We start from the raw sequence: 25367 nt of genomic DNA, 5'->3' as shown, positions 1-25367 counted from the left end.
CCTTCCTCACTAATGATAAATCTACCTCAACTCCCTCACTTCCTTCCGCTCCACTATGCTCCTTCTTCTCACTTTCTAACCCCTCCTGGTACAAAGCTGGTAAAAATGTCTCAGCTAAATCTACATTTGCTTCGGCAGCCTTTCTGGACATGCGCCGAGTCACTGCGCAAACGGGATAAACTTGTGAGTCGCCTCAGAAACCGATCAAACCACCCGTGACTACCTTTAAATTCCACTTTCGCAATACTTTCATCACTATCGGCCAGTGCTTTTTGTTTCAGCTTATTAAAAAGATTGACTGATTTCTCCTTAAGTATAAGATAACTTAAAGGAACACCACGTTTTGTACACCCATCAATCCACTCAAGCAATAGACTTTCCATTTTATTCATTACTGGATGCCGACTAAGAGAGACCACTTTGCTACGAGCAGAACCAACAGTAACTTCGGCAGCTTTCAAGATTTTTTCTCTCTGCGTGTAAATAGTGCGAATGGTGGATGCAGGCAGTTCAACGCGCGGACAATGTCCTTACTTCGTTCACCATGATCGAAATGCTTAATTATGTCTAGTTTTACGCTAAGTGTAACACCCTTACGAGCTCTCTTAGGCTTTTCCGATACCTTCGAATTCATCTTGCTGACGGATGCACAAAATAAATCGAGATAAAGCACGTGTTTAAGCAATGGCGGCTAGAATGCAGTTCCGGGGGAGGAGCTTGGCTGCCTTTTTTGGCGCGCGCTTTTTTTTTCGCATGCTGCTTTTTTTCGTAACAGTGAAAAAACCTTCTGTTAGCAAAAACAAGGTACTAATGTAGGTCTTTCGTAACAATGAGGTTTCGTAAAGCGAACGTTCGAAAAGTGGGGGACACCTGTACTTGCCTCTATCAAACCTCCATAAAGTAATTTGAAAAGAAAGCTCACCAACTACCTTTACAGTATATCTAGAGATTAACGTTTATGTTTGGAAAAAATTGAAATGTATTGATGAAACAAGTTTTAAAACATTGACCTCATCTCATTCAGCTGCTAAGTTTATCAATATTACACATAGATATTTTTCTTTATTTTAAAAATTTGATGTCTTATTCCCAGTTAGTATTTCACTGTGATATTACATGGAAATACATTATACTGTTGGAAATAGAAAGTAAGTGTTATATTAACAATTGTCCTACTTTGTAACAAATATATTACTAGCAAGAAGCTATCACATACAGACTAAAACATGTATTTTAAAGTTTATTTTCTGACAGTTTTCAAACAAGTAAAAATACTAGTATCTTTCTGATCATCTTTATATATGTTATATATATTTCCGTATTTGTGAATTACACCACATGGTACAAAACTATTAATTGATATACAACAGGATAGCCAACTGAAAAATAAAATTTTGATACTTATTTTTCGTAACATTTCCTTAGCTTTTTTCTGTGTATTATCTTCCAAGTGTCAATATCCTATCTTTCTCAAACTAATATGAAATGTTTAAAGCATAATAACATGGAATTTGAGGTCAGTGAATGAACAAACAACTGCTCTACTTGTTTTAATTATATTTTCCTGTAGACTTGCTTTGGGGTTTTCTTGCTATTTGCAGTTAGTTCAGAGAAAGACCACCATGATGCACTCTGCAATATAATGTGAAATTGACAGTTACAATGGTACATGGCTTTAAAAATCACTTTTATTTTTTTAAACTTCCAAATAGTGATAAAATTATAGAGCACAGCACAGGAACAGGCCCATTGGCCCACCACATCTTTGTATGCTGACCATTTTGCCCATAACTACATAAAGGTATGGTCAAGAACTACCGTGAAGGTATGACAAGGGAAGCACAGGAGCTCTTACAGGACTGCTTTGAATTGGTGGACTGCACTGTATTCAGAGATTCATCTTCGAACCTGTATGAGTATGCTGCAGTTGTTACCGACTTCACTAAAGCCTGTGTGGATGGTGTGTGTGCCTACAAAGATTTATTATACATTCCTCAACCAAAAACCGTGGATGAACCAAGAGGTACGTCATCTGCTGAAGGCTAGATGTGTGGCATGCAAGTCTGGCGACCCAGGCCTGTACCAGAAAACCAGGTATGATCTGCAGAGGGCTATTTCGAACGAGGTTGGAGGCGACATCGGATGTACGACAACTCTGGCAGGGTTTGCAAGACATTACTTCCTACAAAGCGAAACGCAATAGCATGAATGGCAGCGATGCTTCATTACCAGATGAACTCAACACCTTCTATGCGCATTTTGAAAGGGAGAATATAACTACAGCTGTGAAGATCCCTGCTACACCTGGTGACCCTGTGATCTCTGTCTCAAAGGCCGATGTTAGGCTGACTTTAAAGAGAGTGAACCATCACAAGGCAGAGGTCCTGATGGCTGGAAAGGCTCTGAAAACTTGTGTCAACCAACTGGCAGGGGTATTCAAAGACATTTTCAACCTCTCACTGCTATGGATGGAAGTTCCCACTTGCTTCAAAAAGGCAACAATTATACCAGTGCCTAAGAAGAATAATGTGAGCGGCCTTAATGACTATCGCCTGATAACACTCACATCTACAGTGATGAAATGCTTTGAGAGGTTAGTCATGAGTAGTCTGAACTCCTGCCTCAGCAAGGACCTTGGACCCATTGCAGTTTGCCTATCCCCACGATAGGTCAACGGCAGATGCAATCTCAATGGCTCTTCACACGGCTTTAGACCACTTGGACAACACAATCACCTGTGTCAAGATGTTGTTCATCGACTATAACTCAGCATTTAATACCATCATTCCCACAATCCTGATCAAGAAGTTGGAGCACTGGGCCTCTGTACCTCCCTCTGCAACTGGATCCTCGACTTCCTAACCGGAAGACCGCAGTCTGTGCAGATTGGTGATAACATATCCTCCTCGCTGACGATCAACACTGGTGCACCTCGGATATATGCTTAGCCCACTGTTCTACTCTCTATTGAGCATATCAACACGGAGCGCTGTTGCAGGAAAGCTGTATCTATCATCAGGGTCTCCCACCACCCAGGTCATGCTCTCATCTCACTGCTGCCATCAGGAAGAAGGTACAGGAGCCACAGGACTTATAATACCAGGTTTAGGAACCGTTATTGCCCCTGAACCATCAGGCTCTTGAACCAGAGGGGTAACTTCATTCGGCTTCACTTGCCCCATCTCTAATCTGTTCCTATAACCTGTAGACTCACTTTCTAGGACCTTCATCTCATGTTCTCGATATTTATTGCATATTTGTCATTTTTTCTCTCTTATATTTGCACAGCTTTTTGCACATTGGTTGTTCACCCTGTTGGTTGCAGTCATTGGTTGTTCACCCTGTTGGGTGCAATCTTTCATTGATTCTATTATGATTCTTGGATTTACTGAGTATGTTTTCAAGAAAGCGTATCTTGGGATTGTAAATGGTGATACATATTGTATGTAGAAGAAGAAGAAGATGAAGAAGAAAGCCCTTAACTCCGAATGGAGTCATTGACACACCATAATGACGGCGTCTTTTTAGCAGGCTTTCTTATTTTTATGAGGCCAAGTTGCTAGCTCGATGCTCAACCCAGCACGGATGGAAAGCATGCAAGGGAGCCGGCTGGATTCAAACTCAGGAGCCTTTGCTCCGAAATCCAGCACTGATGCCACTATGCCGGCATACTGTATGTACTTAGATAATAAATTTACTTTGAACTTTGAAATGTTAGTTGTGAAGCAAAAGTATGGGTTTAATGTCTAATTTTTAAATGTTGTTTTGTGCTCATTTTGCAGGATTCTAGCCAATCTCCAAGAGAAGTACATCTCGCAACCATTTCAAGGCTTCCATCAGAGGAGGATCTTCTGATATACAAAAGGTTAGATAAACAGCAGAACCAACATCCTGGATTAGAATTTCCAGTAATTTGTTTGCTTCAAATTTAATGCTATTTGGACCATTATTTAACTACTACTTAAATATTTTAAAACACTACTCTTTAAATTCTATGTTTGACTTTCACTTATGGTCAAATGGTGTGTTTGTTCCAAAACGTTTGCTGTTTAAACTTATGAATATTTCAGTAATGTGGTGCTATACCTTATACAACTGATTGTATGCCTTTTTATAATTGTGATGGTTAAAAATAAATAACCGATGAGACAGGGTCAGTTTGTGAATGAATAATTTTAATTCCCAGGTGGGGAAAGAGAGTTTGAAAATTACTAAATTTGACAAAAACTTTCTACCTTTCAGAAGATGTGTCAATATTTTTCATTTTCTTTATATTTGTTGTGCTTGTGATGCCATTGGCTTCCTTAAGTTCTCAGCCCTTTCATTAGAATTGATCAGTCGTTGATGAATTCCTCTGTTAACTGTTAATCAGCATTTTGTTTATACAGAATAAAGGTCAAAAACGTATGATTTTACAGGAAATAAAACTGTAGAAAAATAGTGTCGGTTATAAACAATATGATATTCGCATACTAAAGATTGATGATGAAACATAACACTGACCTATTAATTAATTAATTAATACACAGCATTGACAATTTGGGATTTGTAATTCAAAATTGATCTGTAATCAGTTTGTGATTTTTGGATTGTATCTCCAAATTCAGGGTTTAGAATTTACATCTCAACATCACAAGCAGGCTTCTGAGTCTACATTTGAAATAATATTTTACCATTGCTATGGTTTTACAACAGGTTTGTTAATTTGGGTCAAAGCCAGCGTAAGATTGACACATGCAGCCATCAATGCAGTATAAATCAACTTGACAACATGATGACCATATTGTAAGTATTCAAAAACAGATATATCATTTTTACAAAGCAACTTTCTTTACACGTGAGCAAGAATTTCACTAAGGATAAATGTTGGCAAAAAAGAAAGAACAAGAATAGAAATTAATGTCTAATACCAGAGGGCATGCATTGAAGCTGAGAGGGGGTAGGCTCAAAGGGGATGTGAGGGGTCAGTTTTTTACTCAGAGAGTAGTGGATGCCTAGAATGTACTGCCTGTTATGGTGGTAGGGACAGATACTGTAGAGGCTTTGAAGAGCCGTTTAGATAGGCACATGAATATGAGGAAGGTGAATGGATATGGACATTGTGTAGGTAAGAGGGATTATTTTTTGACAGTTTTTGATTTGCTTTTTGCTGGTTTGGCACATCATTGTGGGCCGAAGGGCCTGTTACTGTGCTGTACTATTCTATGTTCTTAATTATTCTGTATTTATTGTGAATGGAACTTTTGAAATCCTCCTTGATGATTTAATTTTGTGAATATTTTTAAAAGCCATTGTATACAATGCATTACATATGGAATTAATTGGCATTCATTATCATTGTTAGACCTGGTTTCACAGAAGGTTCTGTTAGGATTGTGCTGTGTTATATTTTATTGCACAATGTAATTTTAATCAATCTCCGTACGCCCAGCTGAAACTAGGCAAGTGATTTATCTGCTGCAAAAACATGGGCCTTTGCCAAGTAAAAATTATTGCTGAAGACTAGTCATAGAAATTTACATACCTTATGTTTAATAACGCATTCTTGCCAGATTTAATCCAGTTTCATTCCTTTGAAAGATTTTGTCTCTTCAATTTGTTCTGCTATCATAAAAAAGCAAGTGCACTGTGAAGTCTTGCCTGATGCCCACAAAGGACAATAGCCACTTACTACTTGTCATGGAAATATTACAGCTGCTCTAAGTTTCAACAATGCCATCCTTCTTATTACCAAATATTCTGTTTTAGAGCATTTTTAATCAAGTACTTGCAGTTTAATTTTAAGTGATAAAAATGCTGTTTGAATTTTGAATTGACTTTATTTCTTACATCCTTCACATACATGAGGAGTAAAAATCTTTATATTACGTCTCCATCTAAATGTGCAATGTGTAATCATAGTAATTTATAATTATAATAAATAGAGCAGTCAATGTAATATAGAGTATACTCAAATCAGCATGTGTTCAGCAGTCAGATGGCCTGGTGGAAGAAGCTGTTCCGCGGCCTGTTGGTCCTTGCTTTTATCCTGCGGTACTGCTTCCTGGGTGGTAGCAGCTGGAATAGATTGTAGTTGGGATGACTTGGGTCTCCAATGATCCTACGGGCCCTTTTTACACACCTGTCCTTGTAAATGTCCTGAATCATGGGAAGTTCACAACTAGAGATATGCTGGCTGTCAACACCACTCTCTGCAGAGTTCTGCAATTAAGGGAGGTACAGTTCCCATACCAGGCAGTGATGCAACCAGTCAGGATGTTCTCAATTGTTGCCCTTGTGGAAAGTTCTTAGGATTTGAGGGTCCATACCAAACTTCCTCAACTGTCTGAGGTGAAAGAGGCGCTGTTATGCTTTTTTCACCACACAGCTGGTGTGTACAGACCACGCGAGGTCCTCGGTGATGTGGATGCCGAGGAACTTGGAGCTGTTTACCCTCTCAACCCCAGATCCATTGACAGATAGTTCAAGTTTAATTGTCATTCAACCATACGTGAATACCCATGAATATAGCCAAGCAAAACAGTGTTAGTCTGGGGCCAAGGTGCAAACACAATACCGACAGCCATACATAGCACAAGGCATATAGAGCACATATAAAATAGTAAAAATACAGTCACACAAAAAAAATAGATCAAGTCCCTGAGTCCACGAATGTTGCAGCAGTTTGGAGTCAAACACAATACATCTTGTCTTCCACCAATTGAACACTGGAGGGCAGCACCAACGACAGCATGGACACCGCACTACACTGTCTCCAACACCTCTCTCCTTCATTGCTGCAAGCAGGCGATACCGCTGCTTAAGGCCTAGTCCCCACTATGACCAAGGCCGTGCAACTCTCCAGCCGTCAGTCCCACCAATAAATCAGTGAACTGAACTGGACTTACAGCATTCCACATTACCAATATCCAATAGGGTCTTGATATCACAAGAAAAGTGACTAAGGCAATCACTTGCTGTTAGACTGCACACCACCTATATCCACACGAACTCCGCCTCTCTCTAGCAGGCACCTAGTCCAGCTCCTTCGGTTTCTCCACCAACAAGCAACTCACTGATGGGGTAGACCTGCAGTGATTTAAGTTCTTAATGTCCAGCAGGATCTTTCAATCGTGAAAAATACATTGGAAAAAAAGACAAAAAAGATATTTAAAATATCTAAATTTTAAGCAGTTTGTTGTATTGCTCTATAGTTTAGAGCAATCATATAATGCTAATTTAATTCTCATCTTTCCTTTAACATGGATCCAAAAGGCATGATGAAGTTGGAATATTTTACTATGTTTCAAATTATGATTGAGATATTGGCAGCAGTGTCAAAGCAGGATGTTTGCCAAAACTATTTGTCTTGAAGATATTAAGATTTAAATGCAGAATACATAAATAGCTATCAGTGGTACTTTGCTTCCCAGGAATGAATGTGCTGGAAAAATCTGTGTTGAAAGCGAGCACTATAGCATTTTGTAATAAAACTCCAATATTCCAGTAACTGATGATTCAGAAGTCCCAATATTTTGGCATCTGACCCAAAAGGCCTGGATTCCCTCATCTGGTCAAACATACCAGGTTCATTGGATTAGGTATCATGCTTCTATGTAACACCTTTAATACATGCATTTGAAAGAATAAAATACTATGCCAAATAGGCCTCAATGTATGCTATTCCAGCATTAAAACCCCTAAGTGTACCAGATTAATGGAGTTTTATTTGCATCTAGAAAGAGACTTTACTAACAGCATTCCTGTGCTTGGGATCTGGCACAAACTCCTGCCCTTTCTACCTTTTCATCCTGTTGTGCCAGAGGCCCGGCATGTGAACAACAATGAATTATCTGATGGCTGTTATGTTGTAATTCCATGCTCTCAGCTCCAGAAAACCCCACTGGAGAAGAAGCAGTAATGGTTTACAAAGATGTGAGCAGAGCTCCAGTGATCTGAAAATGAGAAAAAATTATCTGAGCTGGGGCTGATTTTAATTGAAACAAAGACCAGGGAAGACTTAAGTGAGTTGTATAAAACTGATGGCCTAGATAACATGAATGGGAAAGTACTTTTACCTTAACAGAGAGGTCCTTAACTCATGGCAAGAACTTAATCAGTTTGTAGAATTAGTTGAGAGTTGATGGAAAAGAATCATCTAAGAGTTCTGCTAACTGACTTCTTTAATAGGTTGTAGTGGCAGATACAGTACACATAGCACAATGAATAAGTTTTGATGTCCGTATGTTATGGACTAAGACTGAAAGAGGGATTATTCTAGTTCATTTTTTCAATGACATTGACATGATGATTGGAATATCTCCCTCCTGCGCAATAAATTTCAGTAATTCTCTCTTAATATTGCACTGGTGTAGGAGTTTAGATGTGTGCTTACTTTCTGAAAAGAGTCCAATCAGGTCTTGGGCAAGCATGTCTCACTGGATTGAGCTGCTATTTATAGTCATTTTTATTTGTTGTTGTCTTTTTTCAGGGGACCAGCCTCTTCATTCCTTCAGGACAGCATTTATGAGGTGCACCTAACTGGTCTAGATCCAAAATCAGTAGAAGTCTTTACTTCCCATATCAAGACTGGCAAAGGCATGATACCACCCATGTCTAAAGATGACATGATACTCTACAGAGAATACATCAGAAATCGATACATGTGAATGAATGTTGCAAAGCAGGTACCGGAACAGCAGATGTCTTGAGGTTAGAATGTCATTTATTTAACAGACCTAATTGCCAGGATTAACTGTCAATGTGCCAGGAAAATGACAATTTCAGAATTTAATTGTCTCTTCACCCTGATGCATACAATTGAACTTGGATTTTAAGAACTATTACATATTCTCCAAAGATAATGATGGCCTTTAAGTACAATATCAATTAGCATTGGACCATTTTGAGAGAAGTTCTTGGTGTCTTGGATCAGTTTTGCTTTATTAAACCAGATAAAAATTTATTTGATGATTGAATATGGAATTATTTAAGTGATAGTTTAATAGCTTAGTATATTTAATCAGATGTTTTATTATTGCACTCTGTACTAATGTTGTTAATTATTGATAATATCCTTTCCCTTTACTATTAAAAATCTTTTCAAATTGTTTGATGTATTTTTAATCTTGTTTACCTTCGTCTCATTTTCTATGATGGTAGGTACATTTTGTCTGGCTTTTAATTTTAATAGATGACCCTACATTGATTACTCTCATAATAGCACTATTTATTTACAGCACTATTTACGTTGGAAGGCTACAGTTCTCAATCTGTTTTCCGTCGACTTGGTGGTTTGTGGGGGGACTGTGGGGGGGAAAATATTCTTAACAGAGGAATTTGAGATGTTACCATTGATGCTTGGTGATTGTTGGATGGCTTTGCACTTTTGGAGAATGTGTATATTACTTTCCAAATAGACACCCCTGTTGCAAAAGACGGGAAATTATAGGTTGGTTAGCCTGACCCCAGTGGTTGGTAAAATTTTAGAGTCCATCATCAACAAATTTTCAGAGTAATTGGAAATATATATTAAAACAGGATGAAATCAATGTGATTTTGTTAAGTGGAGATTTGACCTGATGAATTTGTTGGAATTCTTTGAGCAGATAATAGGCAGCTTAGATAAAGGAGAGTTAGTGCTTGCTTTTCAGGAGGCCTTTGACAAGATGCCACACTTAAGGCTGCTAAACAAGATAAGAGTCCATGGTGTTAGAGACAAGGTAATAGCTTGGTTGGAAGAATGGCTGCAGGTGACTAGTGAAGTACCACAGGGTGTTGGGATCACAGCTTTACACTTTGTGCATATGATCTGGATGAAGGACTGATGGCACGGTGGCAAAGTTTTCAGGCAATATCGAGATAGGTTGAGGAACAGGTTGTGTTGCAGAGCCAGTCTGCAGAAGGATTTGGACAGACTGGCAGAATGGGCAAAGAATTTTCACATGGAATATAATTTAGGGAACATAGAACATAGAACAATACAGCAGAGTATGGGCCCTTTGGCCCACAATGTGCCAACCTATATAAATCTACCCAATGATTAATCTAACCTCTCCCTCCAACATAGCGCATAACTCTCCATTTTTCTATCATCAATGTGTCTATTTAAAAGTCTCTTAAATGTCCCTAATGTCAACCGCCACCCCCAGCAGTGCCAGCCTGACATATACTGTACCATTCTCTGTGTTAAAAAATAAACCTATTTCTGACATCTTTGCTAAACTTTCTTCCATTTACCATAAATGATTGTCCTCTGGTATTGGCTGTTGTCACCCTGGATAAAAGGTTTTGGCTGGCTATCTATGTCTCTTATAATCTTATACAGCTCTATCAAGTCGCCCCTCATCCTTCTTCGCTAAAAAGTGAAAAAAAATAGCTTATTCAACATTTTGTCATAAGACATGGTTTCTAATCTAGGCAATGTCCTGGTAAATCTGTTCTGCACCCTCTCTAAGGTTTCCACATCCTTCCTATAATGATTCGACTAGAACTGAACACAACAGTCCAAGTGAGGTTCAACCAGAGTTTTTTAAACCTGCATCATTACTTTGCTCTTGAACTCAATTCCCTGATTGATGAAGCCCAATACACCATACGCCTTCTCAACCAACTTATCAATTTGCGTGGCAACATTGAGGGATCTATGGACTTGAACCCCAAGATCCCTTTGCTCCTCCATACTGCTAAAAATCCTGTCGCTAACCTTGGACTCTGTCTTTAACTTTGGCCTTCCAAAGTGTATACTTCACAGCCTCTGTCTGCCACCTCTCAGCCCTGGTCTGCATCCTGTCAATATCCCGCTGTAATCTAAGACACCATAAAACATATAAAGCACGGTACAGGCCCTTTAGCCTACAATGTGATGCCAACCTTTTAACATACTCCAGTAATCAGTCTAGCCCTTCCCTCCCACATAGTCCACCAATTTTCATTTTTCCATGTGTGTAAGGCTCTCTTAAATGTCCCTAATGTATATGCCTTACCACCACCCCTGGCAGCACATTCCTTACACCCACCACTTTCTGTGTTTAAAAAAAATACACCTCGTTGACAGCCCTCCTAATATTTCCTTCCAATCATCTTAAAATTATACTCCCTTGTATTAGCTATGGGAGATAAAGTCTGGGCTGTCCACTCTGTCTATACCTTTTATAGAGTTATAGAGCAGAACAGCAGCAAAGCAGGCCCTTCAGCCCATCTAGTCTGTGCCAAACCCTTAGTCAGCATAGTCCATTGACCCACAACAATGTCCTCCATACCCCTCCTATCTTTTAAGTGTTGCCATTGAACCTGTATCCACCACTGGCAGCTCTTTCCGGTCGCACCGCTCCCGAGTAAAGAAGTTCCCACTCAGGTGCCCCTTAAATACTTCATCTTTCACCCTTAACCTATGACCTTTAGTTCCAGTCTCACCCAACCTCAGTGAAAAAGTGCCTGCATGCATTTACCCTATCTATACCCCTCATACATCATTCTACAGATGCGCAGTAGAGAGCATCTGAACAAACTGCATCACTGCATGGTACGGAAACTGCACTGCAGTGAACAGTAAGACTCTGCACTGGTTAGTCAAGACTGCACAACACTTCAACAGCACAGGTGCCTACCCGCCATCAAGGACATATATGCAGAAAGGTGGCAGAAAAAGGCCAGTAACATCATAAAGGATCCCACCCTCCCTGCTTGTGGACTGTTTGTCCCATTCCTTCAGGGAGAAGGCCACGTAGCATCCACGCCAGACTCACCAGCCTCAAAGACAGTTACCCTCCCCAAGCAGTAAGGCTGATTAACACCTCCACAACGCCTAGCACCACTACTTTTTCCTGTTAGTCATCTTATGTACAGGCACTCCTGTGCCTAGTGTCACTTCATGGACATACAATCAATCTATATTTATTGTGTTTTTTATTACTGTGTTTGTGTTTTTGTTTTTGGGTTGCATCGGATCTGGAATAACAATTATTTCATTCTCCTGTGCTGAAACAATCTGGAATCTGGAATAATTTTGTAAACCTCTCTCAAATCTCCCCTGATTCTACTACACTCTAGGGAATAAAGTGCTAACCTATTCAGCCTTTCCCCGTAATTCGTCCTCAAGTCCCGGTAACATCCTTGTATATTCTCTCTGTACTCTTTCAATCTTATTGATATCTTTCCTGTAGGAGAACTTCACACAATACTCCAAATTTTGCCCCACCAATGTCTTGTACAGCATCAACATAACATCCAAGCTTTTGAAGCAATTATGGACCTATGTTCCCAGATCTCTTTGTTCAACTGCATTCTTCAGTGTCCTACTGTGCACGTCCTACCCTGCTTTGTTCTCCCAAAGTGCAACAGCTCACACTTGTCTGCATTAAATTCCATCTTCCATCTTTCTGTCCATTTCTCCAGCTGGTTCAGATCCTGCTCTGAGCTTTGAAAGCCTTCTCTATCCACTGCAGGCCCAGTTTTAGTGTCATCTGCAAATCTGCTGATCCAGTTTACCACATTATCATCCAAATCATTAATATAGATGACAAGCGACAATGAACCCAGCACTAATCCCTGCAACACTCTACTAGTCAGAGAGGTAACCATCTATTAACATTCTCTGGCTTCTCCCTCTAAGCCAAAGTTGAATCCAGTTTATTGTTTCATCCTGAATGCCAAGAAACTGAACCTTCTGGAGCAGCCTCCCATGCAGGACTTTGCCAAAGGCCTCACTAAAGTCTATGTAAACAAATCAGACTGCCTTTCTTTCATCAATTTTCCTGGTAACCTCTTTGAAAAAGAATGGTCAGACACAACCTACCATGCACAAAGTAATGTTGATTATCTCTAATCTGAGATGCCTCTCCTGCATCTAAATCTCACTATTGGCTACAATATCATGTGCTAATCTATGTTGTAAGATCATCTGCCGTACCTACAATACTCCTTGCATTGAAATAGATTTAACTCAACATTAGTCCCACCGTGCTCAACTTTTCAATTCCTGTTTTTGCATGTAGGTTTAACATCTTTCCCCACAACCACTCCAATATCTGCTATGGCACTCTGGTTTCCATCCTCCTACAACACTAGCTTAAACACCCCCAGAGCAGCACTAGCAAACCTTCCTGCAAAGATATTTGTTCCTCTCCAGTTCTGGTGCAAATTGTCCCGTTTGTGCAGGTCTCACCTTCCCTGGAAGAGAACCCAATGATCCAAACATCTGAAGCTACCCACCCCTCTCCCCAACACACCATCTCCTTGGCTGCACTGTATTATCTTCTTATTTTTAGCCTTACTAGCACGTGGCATGGGTAGCAATCCTGAGATCACCACCCTGGAGGTCCTGTCTTTTAACTTAGCACCTAACTCCCTGAACTCCCTTTGCAGGACCTCGTTACCCTTCATGTCTATGTCATTGGTATTGATGTAGACTACACCTTCTAGCTGCTCACCCTCCTCCTCAAGAATGCTGTGGACTTGCTCCAAGATGTCCCTGACCCTGGCAATTGGGAAGCAGCATACCATCTAGGAATCTGGTTCTCATCCACAGAGCCTCCTGTCTGTTCTCCTAACCAGTGAATCCTCTATCATTACTGCTCACCTTTCTCCCCCTTTCCTTCTGAGTCACAAAGCCAGACTCACTGCCAGAGACCTGACTGCTGTGACTTTCCACAATATCCACACCACTAACCTGCGTGTCACATGCAAACTTGCTAACCCACCCCTCCCCCCACCACTTTCTCATCTAAGTCATTTATAAAAATCACAGAAGGGGTCCCAGAACAGATCCCTGTGGAAAACCACTACTCACTGACCTCCAAGCAAAATATGCTCCATCTGCTACCACCCTCAACCTTCTGTGGGCAAGCGAATTCCAAATTCACACTGCCAAGTTTCCATGGATCCCATGCCTCATGACTTTCTGGATGAGCCTTTCATGGAGAACCTTGTAAGCACCTTACTAAAATCCACATACACCATATCAATCTCTCTACCTTTATCAGTTCGTTTTGTCATTTAATTGAAAAAGTCAGTGAGGTTTATGAGGGATGACATGCTCCTTATAAAGCCATGTTGACTATTCCTAATAAGGCTATACTTCATCAAATGCTTGTCAGTCCTGTCCGTAAGAACTATTAGTTTGCCCACTACTGACATAAGACTCACTGGTATATAATCCTCAGGATTATGCCTATTACCTTGAACAAAAGTACCACATGTACCATCTTCTAATCCTCTGGTACTACTCTCATGTCCAGTAAATACTCAGAGGTCATCATCAACACCCCAGTAAATCTCTTACTCGTTTCCCATAGTAACTTGGAGTATATCTCATCCAACCCTGAGTGTTAGGGGTCATGAAGTGTGTGAAGTTACCACTACTAGGGAGAAGATTCTTTGGAATCTGAAAGGAGATATGTCACCTGGACCAGAAGGACTACACCCCAGGGTTTTGAAAGAGGTGGCTGAAGAGATTGTGGAGGCATTTGTAATGATTCCTCAAGAATTACTAAATTCTGGAATGATTCCAGAAGACTGGAAATTGCAAATATCACTGCATTCTTCAAGAAGGGAGAGAGGCAGAAGAAAGGAAATTATAGGCCAGTTAGGTGGGTAAGGTGTTGGAGTTGATTGTTAAGGATGTGGTGTTGGGGTACTTGGAGGCTCATGATAAAAGAGGCCATAGTCAGCATGGTTTCCTCAAAGGAAAATCTTGCCTAACAAATGTGTTGGAATTCTTTGAAGAAATAACAAGCAGGATAGACAAAGGAGAATCAGTTGATGCCATGTACTTTGATTTTCAGAAGGCCTTTGTAAAGGTACTACACATGAGGCTGCTTAATAAGCATGGTATTACAGGAAAGATTCTAGCATGGATAAAACAGTGGCTGATTGGCAGGAGGCAAACAGGGGGAATAAAGGGAGCCTTTTCCAGGTTGGCTGCCTGTGGCTAGTAGTGTTCCACACTGCTGTGTTGGGACTGATTCCTTTTGTGTTGAAGGTCAATGATTTGGATGATGGAGTTGATGGCTTTGTTGCAAAGTTTGCATATGATACGAAGATAGGTTGGATGGGCAGGTAATTTTGAGGAAATAAGAGAGGCTACAGAATGACTTAGACAGATTAGGAGAATGGGCAAAGAAGTGGCAGATGGAATACAGTGTTGGGAAGTGTATGGTCATGCACTTTGGTAGAAGAAGTAAAAGGGTTGACTGTTTTCTAAATGAAGAGAAAATACAAGGGAGTCCTTGTGTTGGATTCCCTAAAGGTGAATTTACAGGTTGAGTATCGTGAGGAAGGCAAATGCAATGTTAGCATTCATTTCAAGAGGATGAGATTATAAAAGCAAGGATGTAATTTTGAGACTTTATAAAGCATTGGTGATGCCTCACTTGGAGTATTGTGAGCAGTTTTGGGCCCTTTATCTGAGGAAAAATGTGCTGGAACTGGAGAGGGTCCAAAGGAGGGTCACGAAAATGATTCCAGGATTAAATGGCTTGTCATATGAAGAGTATTTGATGGCTTTGGGCCTGTATTGTACCTTACACTTTATTGTCACCAAACAATTGAACGTACAATCATCATAGCGATATTTGATTCTGCGCTTCTCGCTCCCTGGATTACAAATCGATAGTAAATATTAAAAATTTAAATTATAAATCATAAATAGAAAATAGAAAAATGGAAAATAAGGTAGTGCAAAAAAACCGAGATGCAGGTCCAGATATTTGGAGGGTACGGCCCAGATCCAGGTCAGGATCCGTTCAGCAATCTTATCACAGTTGGAAAGAAGCTGTTCCCAAATCTGGCCGTACGAGTCTTCAAGCTCCTGAGCCTTCTCCCGGAGGGAAGAGGAACGAAAAGTGTGTTGGCTGGGTGGGTCGTGTCCTTGATTATCCTAGCAGCACTGCTCTGACAGTGTGCGGTGTAAAATTCAATGGAATTCAGAAGAATGATGGGTGACCTAATTGAAACCTATCAAATGCTGAAAATCCTTGATAGAGTGGATATGGAAAGTATGTTTCCTATCGTGAGAGTGTCTAAGATCAGAGGACACAGCCTCAGAATGGAGGGGTGTCCTTTTAGAACAGAGATGAAGAGGAATTTCTTTAGCCATAGTGCAGTAAATCTGTAGAATTCATTGTAGAGGCCAAGTCTTTATGTATATTTAAGGCAGAGGTTGGTAGATTCTTGATTGGTCAGGGCTTGAACGGATGTGAAGGGAAGGCAGGAGGTAGGGGCTGAGAGGAAAAATGGATCAGCTATAATGAAATGGCAGAGCAGACTCTTTGGACCAAATGGCCTAATTCTGCTCCCATGTTTTATGCTCTTATGGATTTACCTGTCCTAATATTTTCCAGCACTGGCTCTTTCTTAAGCTCAGTATGATCTAGGATATTAGTCTGTTCTATGCTGACCTCATATTCATCAAGGTCCTTCACAGTGGTGAACACTGAAGAAAATATTCATTAATGACCTCCCCACCTCCTCCGACTTCAGGTGCAAGTTTTCTCCTTTATTCCTGAACAGTCATATCCTCACTCTAGTCATCCTCCTTTTCTTCACACATGTATGGGATGCCTTATAATTTTCCTTAATCCTACTCATCAAAGCCTTTTCACGTCCACTTCTAGATCTCCTAAGTCCCTTCTTAAGCTCCTTCCTGAAAATTATCTTATAATACTCAAGAGCCCTGTCTGATTTTTGCTTCCTTCTTCCTCGTGATTGAATGCTCCATGTCTCTTGTCAATCATGGTTCCATCATCCTTCCAACCATTCCATGTTTCAATGGGACAAACCAATTCAGAGTCCTATGCATGTGCTCCCTAAACAGCCTCTACATTTCTGCTATGCATTTCTCCAAGATCATTTGCTCCCTATTTACACTTCCAAGTTATTGCCTAATTCCAACATAATTTAGCCCTTCCCCAACTAAATACTCTCCTATACCATCTGCTCCTATCTTTGGCCATGGCTATACTAAAGGTCAGGGAGTTGTCATTATCTCCAAAAATGCTCACTCACCAAGAGATCTGTCACTTGAACAGATTAATTATGTAGTTCTATTACCATTATCGCCTCTTCTCATCTGAATTAACACTCTGGTATCTGGTACCAACCTTAAGGAACCACCCCTAAAAAGAACTCTAGCAAAGCTGCCCACAAGGATATTGGTCACTCTCAAATTTAGGTGTAAACATTCCCTTTGTAGAGGTCATGCCTTCCCCACAAGAGATCCCAATGATCCATGTCTGAATCCCTGACCCCTGCACCAAGTCATCAGATGATACATTCACCTGCTATATTAGCCTATCTTTACCTTCACTGGCTCGTGGCAAAGGCAGCAATCCAGAGGTCTTGAGATTTTGCTTTTTACCTTCCTCCCTAACTACCTATATTCACTCTTCAGGACCTCATCGTTTTTCTTAGTTCTGTTGTTGGTACCAATGTGCACCATGACTTATGGCTGCTTACCCTCCCCCCCCCCTTAAGAATGCTGTGGGCTCGATTCGAGGCATCTCTGACCCTGGCAACTGGGAGCAACATACCATCTAGAATCTCATTCACAACTGTGGAATCTTCTGTCTGTTCCCCTAATCAATAAATTCCGTATCACTACTACTCTCCTCTTCTGCCCCCAGTGTGGGGTTATGCCAAGTGTAAGAAAAATAAAGTTTCCTGTATGGGGAAGAATTGAGAAATAAGATATGCAAAGGTATTTGGGATTGCTAGTTCAGCATTTTGTTAGGGTTAACTAGAATGTGATGTTCTGCTGAGGCATTATAAGGCACTGGTCAGATTGCATTTGGAATATTGAAGCAAACGTGGGTCCCATATCAAAGGAAAGATATGCTGGCTTTACATAGGATTCAAAGGTGGTTTATAATTATAGACCAGTTTGCCTGACCTCAGTGGCTAAGAAGATGTTGGAGTCAATTGTTAAGAATGAGTTTGTGGAGTACCTGGTGACACAGGACAAGATAGGACAAAGTTAACATGGTTTCCTTAAGGGAAAATCTTGTCTGACGGACCTGTTGGAATTCTTTGAGGAGATTACAAGTAGGATTGATAAAGGGGATGTTGTATATTTGGACTTTCAGAAGGCCTTTGACAAGGTGCCACACATGAGGCTGCTTACCGAGTTAAGAGCCCATGGTATTACAGGAAAGTTACTAACATGGTTAGAGCATTGGATGATTGGTAGGAAGCAGCAAATGGGAATAAAAGGATCCTTGTCTGGTTGACTGCCAGTGAGTAGTAGTGTTCCGTAGAGGTCGGTGTTGGGACCGCTTCTTTTTATGGTATATATCAATGAAATAGTTGATGGAATAGATGGCTTTGTTGCCAAGTTTGCAGATGTACAAAGATTGCTGGAGGGGCAGGTAGTGTTGAGGAAACGGGTTGGCCACAGAAGGACTGAGACAGATTAGGAGAATGGGCAAGAAAGTGGCAAATGAAATACAATATTGGAAAATACACGGTCATGCACTTCGGTATTTTCTAACCAGGGAGAAAATCCAAAAATCTGAGATGCAAGGGGACTTGGGAGTCCTTGTGCAGAACACCCTAAGGTTAACTCGTAGGTTGAGTTGGTGGTGAATAAGGCAAATGCAATGTTAGCATTCATTTTAAGGGGTCTGGAATAAGAGCAGTGATGTGATGCTGAAGCTTTATAAGGCACTAGTTAACAGTATCATGAACAGTTTTGGGCTCCTCAACCAAGGAAAGATGTGCGGGTATTGGAGAGGGTCCAGGAGTAGTTCACAACGATGATTCCGGGAATGTGTTATCATACGAGGAACATTTGATGGCTCTGGGTCTGTATTCATTGGAATTTAGAAGGATGAGTGGGAATCTTATTGAACCCTTTGAATGTTGAAAGGCCTAGATCAAGTAGATGTGAAAAGGATGTTTCCCATGGTGGGGAAGTCTGGGACAAGAGGGCACAGCCTCAGGATAGAAGGTGCCCATTTAAAACACAGTGATGCTGAGAAATTTCTTTAGCCAGAAGGTGGTGAATTTGTGGAATTTGTTACTACAAGCAGCTGTGGAGGCCAGGCCTCTGGGTGTATTTAAGGCAGAGATTGATAGGTTCTTCAATGGACACGGCATCAAAGGTTACGGGGAGAAGGCCGGGGAATGGGGTCGAGGAGGGGAGAAAAGGATAGCCATGATTAATGGTAGAGCAGGTTCAGTGGCCTAATTCTGCTCCTGTGTCATATGGTTTATAAGAATGATACCAGGAATTATAAGTTTAGCATATAATGAGTGTTTGATGGCTCTGAGTCTCTGGATGCTCTGTTTCCTTCCACGGTCCAAAGATGTACTGGTTGATAGGTCAAAGGTACATTTAGTATCAGAGAAATGTATACAGTATACATCCTGAAATTCTTCTTCATCGCAACCATCCACGAAAACAGTGGAGTGCCCCAAAGAATGAATGACAGTTAAATATTAGAACCCCAAAGCCCCCCCCAGCTCCCCCACCCACGCATAAACAGCAGCAAAGTAATGATCCCCCTCCCCCACCAGCCAAAAAAAGCATCAGTGGCCCCCTCCCCCCCCCACCAAGCACTCAAGCGTGCAGCAAAGCATCAATAAAGACATAGACTTGTAGTACCCTAAAGACTACTCGGTCACCCGGTAATTCGACATACCACAGGTTCTTTCTCTCCCAAATAAGGGAAAAAGAGATGTCCCCATTTCACAGCGAGAGGGGAGATCAATTGGGCATTATATATTATCCTGTGATTAAGCAGGGTTAAATTGTGGGTTGCTGGCCGGCATGGCTCGAAGTACTCATTAGTACCCTCAGTGCTAATCAACAAGCTCCAAAATCTAGGTCTCTGTAGCTCCCTCTGCAAATAGATCCTTGATTTCCACATCAGAAGACCACAGCAAGTGCAGATTGGAAATATTATCTCCTCCTCACTGAGGATCCACACTGGTGCGTGTCAAAGATGTGAGCTTAGTCCACTGTTCTACTTTCTCTACACCCACATCTGTGTGGCTAGACACAGCTCAAATACCATCTATAAATTTGCCAATGACACAACCATTGTTAGGGGAGTTTCCGATGATGACGTTGAGACATACTGATGTGAGATGGATCAGCTGGTTGAGGGGTGTTATAACAACCTTGCACTCAGTGTCAGTAAGACCAAGAAATTGATTATGGACTTCAGGAAGAGGAAGTTGAGGGAACACATACCAGCCCTCATCAACGGATCAGCAGTGGCAAGTGTGAGCAGTTTCGATTTCCTGGGTGTCAACATCTTTGAAGATCTAACCTGGGCCCAACATATTAATTCAATTACAAAGAAGGCTATATTTCATCAGAAGTTTTGAGAAGACTTGGTATGACACTAAAGACACTCACAAATTTCTATAGATGTTCAATGCAGAGCATTTTAACTGGTTGCATCACCATTCATTATGGAGGGACAGAATCGGAAAAGAGTTTTGGAAGTTTCAAACTCACCTAGCTGCATTACAGGCACTAGCCTCCCCAGCATCGAGGTCATCTTCAAAAGGCGATGCCTCAAAAAGGCTGCATCCATTGTTAAGGATCCCCATCAGCCTGGACATGCCCTCTTCTCATTGCTATCATCAGGGAGGAGGTTCAGGAGCCTGAAATCACACCCTCAACATTATAGGAACAGCTTTTCCCCCTTCATCGTCAGATTTCACAATAGGCAATGAACTCATGCACACTATCTCATATCTTTTTGCTCTCTTATTGCACTAATTTAATTTAGTTTTTAAAATATATTTCTCACTGTAATTTATATTTAACTTATTGTATATTGCAATGCACTGCTGCTGCAAAGCAACAAATTTCATGACATGCCTGTGATATTAAACCTGATTCTGATTTTGAAAACATCTTTCAAGAATGAGTGCATTTCACAGTTTGAAGAGAATGTGGAATGAGTAACATTTTCAATCAGAAAAAATAAACATTGATTTTTCTTGTCGTTGCACAAATATTTAGTCACGCTGAAATTGTTTCATGGGTAGTCTGATATCTTTGAAGCTAATTGTTGAGCGACTAAACAGCTACCAATAAACATGTCTGCTGAAAGCAAAATACCAACAGTACTAAAATATGAAATTAAAAATGAAAACAGCAATGTGCTTGGTGATTTTGATGAAAATACTTGCTTTAGCTAAAATTTTAGGTGTGTACTACAGTGTAAAGTTGAAAAATCCTATATAATCTGTAAACAGTTTTAATGCAGAAAATATTTTTGCTGAACCCGCTGAAGATGAGTTTGGATGCAAAATGAAGCTGGGAGCAATTAGAAGTAAAGCATGTTTGCAGGAAAAAACAAGTAGCCTGGGATTGTTGTGTGGCATAGAATCAAGCCAGAATTAAAACTCATTTAAAGTCTCAGCTGCTGATTATTATTACCATTTTACGTGTACCATGGAGGATTTTGCGTGTTTTCAGAAGAGGGCTGTGGAAAAGGAACAGTTTAAAACTACGTAAACAGCTACATCAATGCTATGAATATACCACTGTACTACAACAGCTAGACAATAAGTTTTGTGATGAATTAGATGTGTTCTGTAACTGAGTGTTACTAAATATGTTGGAGAAATGAGACTGCAGATGTTGAAGTCTAGACCAAAAATACAAACTGCTGAAGGAAGCCGGCGACCGAGCAGCCATATCCATCTTGGACTGAAACTTCAGCAATTCTTTTCCTTTCTCAGATGCTTCTTAACCAGATAAGTTTTTCCAGCAGTTCAGTTTGTTTTTTCTTTCTGTTTCTCAAGCTGATTAAGGGTAGATCTGTGTTGGCTTTTGTATTCACTGAGGTAATAGATTTCCCAGATAAAAATAACACTGCACTGATTTTTTATTACTTCTTCAAGGCCCTGTCAATTAGACTAAATAGGACTAGCAGGCTTAATATTTCCACATTTACAATCAATTATGTCCAGCGTTCCCCATCCGATATAGGTCACATTCAGTAGTTGTTGATGTTGGATTTTGCCCAAAGTGTGTCACAAACCAAACTCAAGTAGTTTCAATAAGCAGATCAAATATGCCAGGATGTAAAATCTGCACCTTTATATATGCTGAATCAAGATATCATTTACCATTAATATAAATGGTAAATCCCAAGCCTATTCCCACAGTAACATTAAAGAAAATGGATAACAAGTCAGAAGTAATTAACCAAGTAACTTCAAGTTTCAAGAGAGAGAGAAAGTTTATGTTAAATCCTAAAGCATGTGGAATACTTGGATATGAATCTTGAATGAGAAAAATATTTGCTTAAAAAAAGAGGAAAAGTAAAATATGCATTGTTCATGAAGAAAAAGTAGCAAGTAATTGATAAACAAAATATTTTATATTTAAAGCACAGAACATGATATATTATTTTTAATAAAATAACTGCAGAATTCTCCTGTTATTGAAATATCCCATCATGTAATTGAATCTATATTTCATATTCCTTTCACTAATGACAGTTACTCCCCTTGTTTAAAAAAGAGCCTCCAAAGAAATGAGAAAATGACATTTCACTGTCTGATGTAGTGTCATTGCTGAATGGTAACTTGATTTAATATTGCCACATTTACCATCCACACAGATCAATTCATTATAACAGTGCATTGAGGTAATATGAGGGAATGTAATAAGAGTCCAGAAAAAATATGTTGCAGTTAGAGAGAAGCTGCTGTACAGGTAGACAATAAAACATAAGGTCATAACGAGGTAGATTGTGAGGTGAAGAATCCATTTGATTTGTACTAGAGCAGCAGTCCCCAACCACCGGGCCACGGACCGGTACCAGGCCGCAAAGCATGCGCTACCGGCTCACAAGGAAACGATATGCTTTGGCCATATGAGTCAGCTGCACCCTTCCTCATTCCCTGTCACGCCCACTGTTGAACTTGAACGCACACGAGGTCATCAGTGACCCAACGCAGATGACCCAAGACGTACAAAGGAATGGGTCCGTGACCCATTTGTGAATGTCCCCGGTAAATCATCCATGTCAACGTGGAAAGAAGATCAACTCGTCGAGCTTGCAAATGACGACGGGCTGAAAAGTTTGAAATAACATCTCTGCCGGCATTCTGGATTAAAGTCAAGGCTGAGTATCCTGGGGTAGCCAGGGAAGCACTGGAAATGTTGCTTCCATTTCCAACATCATATCTCTGCGAAGTGGGTTTTTCTGCAATGAATGCAATGAAAACTAACTTGCGGAATAGACTGGACATAAGGAACCCCCTTCGAGTATCGCTGTCTCCCATCACCCCTCGATGGGAAGTCTTGTTGCAGGAAAACAAGCCCAGGGCTCCCACTGATTCAGTGATATTGGTGTGTTGCAATGATTTTATATGTTCATACGGGGAAAATATGTGCTGTGTGTTTAATATCCAAACGTTACTTAAAATGTTATGATGCTATTGACTTATAAGTGACTAATAATTGAATTATCACTATATTCATGCGAGGAAAATATGCACTGTGTTTTTAATATTAAATTCATTAGATAAACCCTTTTAGAAACACTTATAAGTGACTTATAGTTGACTTATCACCTATATTCCAGTCGTGATTAACACCCCCAACTAGGGTTACCAACTGTCCCGTATTAGCCGGGACATCCCGTATATTGGGCTAAATTGGTTTCTCCCATATGGGACCGACCTTGTCCCGTATTCCCCCCGCTAAGGTAGAGCGTCCCCATGAAACCTTTCGTGCCGAAATGGCATAAAGCGAAGAAGCAATTACTACTTATTAATATGGGAAAATTTTTTGAGCATTCCCAGACCCAAAAAATAACCTACCAAGTCATACCAAATAACACATAAAACCTAAAATAAAACTAACATATAGTAAAAGCAGGAATGATATGATAAATACGCAGCCTATATAAAGTAGAAATAATGTAGGTACAGTGTAGTTTCACTGAACAGAATTGCCAAAAATGATTTGTAGAAAAAATCGGCACATACATGTCACTCATGCACACACTGGTGCCCACGCAAGGCTTCATGGTCATGGTAGTCTTTCTCAGGGCAAACACAACATATTTGACTGCTACTCTTGTCTGTTGGCAACGCTACACCCCCCCACCCCCCACCCCCCCCAAGGTCGGCTGGTCCTCAAGAATATTGCCAATAATAAACCAGTCCGCGGTGCAAAAACGGTTGGGGACCCCTGTACTAGCGAACCATTCAGTAATGAAACAGTGGAATATAAACTATCCTTCAGCCTGATGGTATGCGCTTTTAGGCTTTTGTATATTCTGGCTGATTGAATGGTGAAGTGAGAATATTTGGAGTGGAAGTGTGCAAAGAGTCTATAGAGAGAGGCTGGTTCCTGTGATGTACTGAGCTATGTCCACCATTCTGCAGTTTTTTGCGGCCTCGAACAGTACAATTGTCATACCAAGCTATGATGCTTCCAGATAGGATGTCTCTACGATGCATCACTTAAAAATTTAGTGAGGTTCAAAGGGGACATGCCAAATTTCTTCAGTCTCTTGAGGAAGTAGAAACACCCGTGAGCTTTCTTGGCCATGGTGTTAACGTGGTTGGACCAGGATGGGCTATTGGTGATGTTTTCTGCTAGGAACTTGAAGCCCTCAATCTCTCAATCTCAGCATCATTGATATGAAAGGGCATGGGCACCACCCCTTCCTGAAGGCAGTGACGAGCTGTTTTGTTTTGTTGACATTGAAGGAAACGATTGTTGTTATGACACCAGATCACTAGATTCTTTATCTCCATCCCTCACTGTGACTCTTCATTATTTAAGATATGGCCTATTAAAATAGAATCATCTGCAAACTTGTAGATAGAACAAAATCTGGCCAAGCATTGCATAGTGAATAGAGGAGGGTGGTAGGGCAGGGGGTTGGGGGATGAGGACATAGTGTTATGGAGTACCAGTGCTGAGGATCATTATGGCAGATGTGTTGCTACCTATCCTTACTGATGGTGATCTGTTAGTCAGGAAGTCAAGAATCCAGTTGCAAAAAGAGGTGTTGAGTCCCTGGTCTAGGAGTTTTGAAATGAATTTGGAACTGTATATAGAACTGAACTGAATAGAAACTGAAGGCAGAGCTGTAGTCAGTAATTAATATCTAACCTACCTGTCTTTACAGTGCAGAAGCTCCAGAGATGAGTTGTGAATTGCTGTGGGTGAAGGTTGGCTAGGAGGCTGGAGTTAATGTGTGTCATGACCAGCCAACTGAAACTCTTCGTGATTATAGATGTCGGAGCCCCCAGACAATAGTCTTTAAGGCATGTTACCTTGTTTTTCATAGGTACCAGGATGGAGTGCTGCTTTAAGAAGGTAGGAAACTCAGACTAAAGTAGGGAGAGTTCAAAAATATCTACAAGTACTCCTACCAGCTAATCTGTACGGGATCTAAGGA

General features: G+C 40.5%; 1 protein-coding gene across 2 annotated transcripts in view; it reads left to right on the top strand.

Annotated features, from left to right (window-relative positions):
- Positions 1–9056, top strand: part of fig4a (FIG4 phosphoinositide 5-phosphatase a) — a 120031-nt gene extending 110975 nt beyond the window's left edge. For both annotated transcript variants that reach the window (XM_063040771.1, XM_063040772.1), the window contains 3 exons: positions 3783–3865; positions 4696–4785; positions 8471–9056. In XM_063040771.1, coding sequence (XP_062896841.1) covers positions 3783–3865; positions 4696–4785; positions 8471–8648 — 351 coding nt within the window. In that variant the 3' untranslated portion in view covers positions 8649–9056. The remainder of the gene's footprint in view (positions 1–3782; positions 3866–4695; positions 4786–8470) is intronic.
- Positions 9057–25367: the final 16311 nt, after the last annotated feature.

The sequence above is a fragment of the Mobula hypostoma genome, chromosome 2, assembly GCF_963921235.1.
Source record: "Mobula hypostoma chromosome 2, sMobHyp1.1, whole genome shotgun sequence".
NCBI classification, from domain to species: domain Eukaryota; kingdom Metazoa; phylum Chordata; class Chondrichthyes; order Myliobatiformes; family Myliobatidae; genus Mobula; species Mobula hypostoma.
The sequence above is the reverse complement of the archived record's forward strand: the minus strand, read 5'-3'. Positions and strand labels throughout refer to the sequence as shown.